Here is a 7375-nt window from a genome sequence, read left to right on the forward strand (position 1 = left end):
AAGTACCATTGCCTCCCAGGACAATGGAAATGGTCTGGTCCTGGCGAGGCAAGACTCACGAAAGAAGAGGAACAATTTCCAAAAGAGTTATAAGGTACCTCTTCCACCCATACAACAATTGCTCCTGAAATTTAAGAGAATGTTCAGTATACTAGAGACTGATAGTCACCCTAATGCCAGCCATAGAAAGAGACCACTAGAAAACCTCATGATCTATTGGAAACAACTTCGCTCTCTATAGCAGACCATTCAAGAGCTTTGTTAAGCATGTATCACTGTTTTGTGCCATGCTTACTGCCAATAATCAGATCATTAACAAGTTATTTCTGTGGTTTGATCTGTTGATGAATATTATATAATCTCAACACTTATTAGAACAAAACCATTAAAGCTGCATTTAAATCTAATAATCATTTTGGGGGGGAATAGTAAAGACATTGAAATCTTACCTATACCTTTTAGGCAGTTTTGTGACTGTGAAGATGTGGTTTTCCTAATGTTAACCCTAAATCTGATGCTTTACTTCTTCCATCCAGTCCTCCTGTTTCAATCTATGGCTAAATAGGAAAAAAAAAAATCTGTTACCTTTTCACATGCCAGATCTTCAAATACCTTGGCCACAGTGTTCATGACCACTCTGAGTCTTCTCTCCCTGGGGCTAAACATACCTGTTTATTGAACTAATCTGCATGTAACATCAGCTCATAGCCCTTCACCATACTGGTTTCCCTCCTCTGGAAAGTCTCTCGATTATCAATATTCTTCCAGAACTGAACACAGCACTCCAGATACGGTCAGAATAAGGCAGTATGCAACTGAACTATTGCTTCCTTATTCCTAGAAGCTATGAATCTCTTAATGCCTCCTAAGATTGTACCACCTTTTCCAACATTACCCAGGGAACTCACATTAATCTTTCACACAACTAAAACTCTGGGCTCTTTTTCAGACAAACTGATGTATAATCGTATTATATATATATATATCGTATAATCGTATGTAATGTATAATCATATTATGCATCAGACAAACTGATGTATAATCTCTCCCTCTCCACCAAGTACACATAAAGTGTCTGTTGCTTTTTTTTAAAAACCTAAGTATAAGACTATATATATAGAATGTATGTATATGTATGTATGTATATATGTCCCTATTGAATTCTATGATATTATGTAACATAATCTACCTTCAAACAGTTACTAGCTGTATGACCTTGGGCTCCTGTTTGCCTCAGTTTCCTCATCTGTAAAATGAGTTGCAGAAGTAAATGGCAAACTACTCTAGCATCTTTGCCAAGAAAACCCCAAATGGGGTTACAAAGAGTCAGACACAACTGAAAATTGATTCAACAACAGCAACAACAGCAAAATGTACTGTATCAGGAGCTAAAAAGGGCACTTAAGAATATCAGGAAGATCAGACCAAGTTCACACAGAAATAATCCATGAAATAAAAATTTTAAACATTGAGGGGTAATTTTTTAAGATATCTCAAAGCATATATTAAATATACATCAAAACAAAATGTTCCTAACTATATCACCTGTTTTAAAAAATAGACTGTAACAAAACTTGGCTTCTGTTTTAGGAGGGATTTCATGGTATATAGGATTTGAAATCTTTTGTTTTCAGATTCCTTGCAGGCCTTTCAAGTAGGGCAGAAGGACAAAGAGGTAGGAAAACTTCACAGGCACAATGATGCACTGTTAATGGAGCTGTGAATTGGTCCAGCCATTCAGGAAAGTCATTTGGCACTGTGCTCTAAAAGTTACTAAACAGTGCATACCCTTTAACCCAGCAATTCCACTACTAGACCTCTGCCCCAAAGAGATTAAAGAAAGAGGAAAAGGACCTATGCATACAAAAATATTTACAGCAGCCCTTTTCATAGTAGCCAGAATTTGGAAGACAGGGAGTGTCCTCCCATTGAAGAATGGCTAAGCAAATTATGATATATGAATGTAATGGAATAATGCCATAATTTCTGCAAAAGTAAACAGTAGCAGCAGAAACTGGGGAGCCCTCTATGAATGATGCAGATTGAAGTAATCAGAACCAGGAGAACGATTTATACAATGATAATGACATTATAGAGAAAAACAACTTTGAAAGACTTCAGAACTTGGATCAGTGCCATGATAAATCACCAGTCTAGGAGAAAGAAGATAAAATATACTGCCCACCTCCTGCCAGAAAAGTGATGAACTTAAAATGCAGAGAGAGAAATATATTCTCAGGCATGGACAATGAGGGAATGTGTTATGCTGAACTATGCTAGTTTATGATGAGGGCTTTATTTTTCCAGGGTTGTTGTTATTATTGTTCATTTAGGAGAAGAGTATGTCAGAGAGACAGATTACAGGTGCTTACAGAAATAAAACATAAGTTATAAAGGAAAATAAGCATTTTCCACCAAAACACCAACCTTTTCACAATCAGAGATAGTACAAAGAATACTGGACTTGAAAACAGACCTGGGTATGAGGCTGGCTCTGATATCCACTGCCATGCGACCATGGTCAAATGAACTTTCTAGGCCTTAGTTTTCTCATCTCTAAAATGGGCATAATGCTTTCCCTACCTGTAATGAATGAGCTCTTTCTTGGAAGATACAGAAGCATAATAGGTTATATTTGTGTAGTATTTTCAGATTTGCAAAACACCTTAACACATTGTGTCATTTCGTCTTCATAAACATTCTCTGAGATAAATGCTATTATTATCCCCATTTTTATACATCAGAAAACTGAGACCCAGAGTTCCCTAGGATCCCACAGGTAGTAAATATGTGAAGTGGAATAGAACCCAAGTCTTTCTGCCTCCAAGTGCAGCAATATTTTTACTTCTCATGCTGGCTCTGCAAAACTGTAAAATACTTATTAATATTCCCATGTGTGCTATCTAAGACTTCTACTTCTCCCTCTTCTTTTTCCCAAAATCAAATACAGATAATGTATTAATAACCAAAGGAAGCTGACCACTTCATCTTCCCAGTTATATTACCTAAAGAAGTTACATACAGAATGCATCCTGAATTGTATTTTTAAAATGCTACCCTTTGTTGAATTAAATGTAGCAGAAAAAATATTAGATTATTTTTCTTTCAATGTAAAGGTTGACTGATCCCTCTATTGCTCTATAGACCTTGTAAACAGTTTAATATAAATGGCTTATGTGCCCTAGTCATAACTGTGAGCATCCCAGAGTTTTTTGTCTTGCCTCTGGGCATGAAATGGCATTGCTCATTTATTACACACATGGCCTTCTGTGAGCCTTTGTTGAACATTCATGTCAATGGACAGCTGTACCAAAGCTGCAGAAGTGAGTGCTTTGTTTTGATTTATGGTTGAAGCAGCTGCATTGAAGCTTTTAAAATAAGCCCATAAGGTACTGCAGATGTTGAATCCAGGTGTGAGAAATGTTTCACCCTGCAAGGTGATAAAGACTATAGATCTGTGAAACCCTCAGGCATCATTGGAAACTTGGAATCCTGCTGAGAATTTTGACACATTTCAGACTACAATGAGTCTATCAAAAAGTAGATCTCTGGGATATTTGTTTATTTAATCAAGAGGATATAGCAATATATCTATATCTATGCACAATTTAGGACAGCATATGAAAATTTGTCCTTTGAAAATTAGCATTTCTCTCTGTGAATGGCTACAAAGTCCTCACCCAAATAGTAGAGAACTCTTTAAGGAATTCCAGACTATCAGGAACATTGTGATGAAAGGGCCCAAAACATCCTTCAAAGGAAGGACCAAGAACTTAGCTGTAGACAGTTCCATCAGCAATACTAATGGAAATAAAAGAGATCCATTTCTTTACGCCAGAGATTCTTGGGTTTTTGTGACATGCACCCCTAATGAAGCCTGAGAAGACTCCTTCTCAGAATAATGTTTTCACGTATACAAAACAAAATAACATGGCATTACACCACAAGCTAATTATAATGAAATATAATTATCAGTGAAGAGATATATGCACAATACACTTATAAATATATCTCTATATAGACATAGATAGATGATAGAGATATATAGAAAAACAGAGCAGAAAAAAATTAGGAAAAAAATAGTTCCCAGACTCCAGATTAAGAATTCCTACTTTAAACCATTACCTCTTTCAAATACTTGCCCTCTGTGAAGAGGCATCTTAAATAAAAACACTGTCAGGAAGCTGTTTAGAGAATAGCATTTAATTTTAAATTTACTACAATAAATGTAATTTCAAAGTATTAGCTAAGTAGAAACAGGGAATACATATATATAAATATATATATATGTAACTTAGTCTATCACAATATCCAATGTATCATGACTTTTGTTATGAATTCTCCTCTGCTTCACCTCCCTCCTTTACAGGCTGTTCTGCTCAGCTTTTGATGAAACTACCTTCTTTACCTCAGAAGCAACCCATATGATAATGTAAGCTCTTTCAGGGCAAGGACCATGTTTTGCCTTTCTTTGTTTACCCAGTGCTTGGCATAGTTCATGACTTAGAGTAGGTACTTAATAAATGTGTGGTAAGTAAGTGACTGACTTTATAACTGTCTCCTTTACTTTTATCCTATGTACTTTTTCTTCTGCCCTCTGTTTTACTTGCCTCCTGTCTATGATTTCAGCAGGCCAGCCCTACTTAGTGACTCAGACATGTAAAAATGTTGCTGAGCATTCTGGAAAACAATATGGAACTATATCCAAAAAGCTATTAAACTGTGTATATAGTCTTTGACCTAGTGAAAGCATTACCAGAGATCAAAGAAAGAGAAAAAGGATCCATATGAGCAAAAATATTTATAACAGCTCTTTTAGTCATTGTAAGAAAAAAAAAAGGAAACTGAGGGAATGTTCAATAACTGGGGAATGACTAAGCAAGCTATGGTATATGAATGTGAAGGAATACTATTGTGCTATAAGAAATGATGAAGGAGATCATTTTGGAAAAACTTGGGAAGATTTATATGAACTGATGCAAAGTGAAGTAAGCAGAATCAGGAGAGTAATTTAAACAGTAACAATATCGAAAAGACAAACAACTTTGAAAGATTTGTAAACCAACTGCAATTCCAGAGAATTCATGATAAAATGTGCTATCTACCTCCAGTAGAGAAGTAATGAACTCAGAGTACAAACTGAGGCATACACACAGACATACACACACACACACGTGTGTGTGTACATGTATTATATATATATATATATTTGTGTGTGCATGTGTACCTATATAGATGCATATGTGTGTATATATATATATACACACATATATATGGGACTAATGCAGGAATTTACTTTGCTTAACTATACATGTTTGTAACCTATTTTATTTGTCTTGCTTTCTCAAGTGTGGAGGAGAAGGAGGTGGGAAGGAGAGATTTCAGTGATGAAAATAAGATAAAATTGAATTTTTTAAAAGGGTACAGAGAAAAAATTTCCAAGCTTATTAGAATGCCAAATTTATTTCCAAGTGTTTGTTAGCTCCACTCTTTCGGGTAACTCAGCAACCAGAGTAACATCTATCCTCTCAAAATCTAGCAGACTTTATTAGTGTGCTCTCGTCCACCTCCCTACAAAAACCATATAAATTAGATGCACCTTCCAGAAATGGGGAATGGGAGGGGAAAGCACCATGAAATGGGAAACCGGGGAGTACAGGTCATGGGAATGTCCAGAGTTCAGAGAGGAGGCCGGTCAGAGTGGGAATTCAGAAAACAGTGAGGCATGCTGTGGTATCTCATCAATTTCTGAGACCAGTATACATGTGGGTTAGTAACTGGTAAGCAAAACAAAGAAAAATAAAGGGATGAAGCATTTTCCTGTTCATGAATTTGTGGCTCAATATATCTAAAGCTTGTGGTCCCTTTTTCCAGGTTGATGCTCATGGCAACATTCTTCTTAGCACCCTGGAAATAAGGAATGAAGCCAGTGGTTCAGAAGTGCTCACCAGTGCTAGTGACCCCAAAGCCACCATGTATTCCTACGACAGTGCGAGCATACAGTACCGCAGGCCCCCCACCAGCAGAGAGGCCTATGGCCGAAGTGCTTTGGATCGGCATGCCATTCACAACAAGGGGCGGATCCGGAGACGGGCATCACAGCTTAAGGTCAAGATCCCGGATTTGACTGATGTGAATTCTATAGACAAGTGGTCAAGGATGTTTTTTCCAGTCACTTTTTCCCTTTTTAATGTTGTCTATTGGCTTTACTATGTGCACTAAATTCTGTAATGATAACATAATTTAGATCATTATCCTCCTCTATTGTTTTTTCTAATCTCACAGGTCCCTAGCAGCTACACTGCTATATTTTTAAGGTAAGGTATTCAGCCATCCACTTGGTTTTAGTTTCTACATATCAGTTTTATTACTGTACCATGTTTACTTCAAATGAGAACAGTATTTCCCCCCTAGTACATTTCGGTCCAGATTATTAGCTGTTTGGGAGCATCTTTGAAACAATCACTATTTATCATCATGTTTACAAAAAAAATGACAACAACAGAAAGAGAGATTTAGGGCAACTTTTCTAATATCTCTCAATTTGATTTTTTTCTTTTTTTTAAATGAAAATGAAAAGAAAACCTTGCTCTTTTCCTGTACTGCTTCCTGGTGATCTGTAACATCATGCTGCCAAAAAAAAAAAATTCTAATGTCTCAGAACAAGCCATTGACAAGTTACAGATTCTCAGGAAATCTCTGTTCCCTCCACCCCACAACAGAGGGAAAACAAGGAATCCCAAAGAGTGAGAAAGATTCTCCCAACCCACCCCCCTCCCAGAATCTACTCTATACCTAGTAGGAAGGGTTTCCTAATCTGTGGGGTAGAGGAGGTGGGGGTAAAAGGGAGACAGAGATGTTAGCAATTTGCCTTTAATTGTGCTTGTCCCGAGTTTGTATCAAGGTCCTGCCATTCCCTGCTTAAATGATGTGCTATACCTTTAAGCCAGATCTTCTGGAAAGGACTTATTGATAGGACTGTCAGACAAAATGTAAATTAACTTTAGATCCAAGCTTGTTTGTTATTGTGAACATCTTTTCCTCTTCTGACTTAGAAAATTTTGTGACATTGTGCCACTTTTCTAAAAGGCTATTTCAACTGAAAAGCCCTTGCCTCACATCATCCTTTCCTTGATGCTCTCCTATCATATAAAGTTCCTGCTCCAGATGAGGAACATAAAAAGACAGAGATAGAGATACACAAAGAGACAGAGAAATACAGAGACACAGAAAAAGACACCAACTCATATACAACTGGAAAAACAGATGATCCATCAAGAGGCAAACACAAAGAAAGGCATATCTAAAAGCAAAGAGAGGTCCAAGGAAAGGGGACAGAGAGAGAGAGAGAGAGAGAGAGAGAGAGAGAGAGAGA

The 7375-nt window shown here is 36.9% G+C and overlaps 1 protein-coding gene across 1 annotated transcript in view; it reads left to right on the top strand.

The window, feature by feature from the left end:
* GABRB1 (gamma-aminobutyric acid type A receptor subunit beta1) overlaps positions 1-6679 on the top strand; it is a 458587-nt gene extending 451908 nt beyond the window's left edge. The window contains exon 9 of the mRNA XM_069105179.1: positions 5875-6679. Within this exon, the coding sequence (XP_068961280.1) occupies positions 5875-6222 (348 nt within the window). The 3' untranslated portion in view covers positions 6223-6679. The remainder of the gene's footprint in view (positions 1-5874) is intronic.
* The last annotated feature ends 696 nt before the right edge of the window (positions 6680-7375 follow it).

Source organism: Petaurus breviceps, unplaced genomic scaffold, assembly GCF_028583685.1.
Source record: "Petaurus breviceps papuanus isolate PSGF00001 unplaced genomic scaffold, PetGlider_PUasm1.0 76, whole genome shotgun sequence".
Classification (NCBI taxonomy): domain Eukaryota; kingdom Metazoa; phylum Chordata; class Mammalia; order Diprotodontia; family Petauridae; genus Petaurus; species Petaurus breviceps.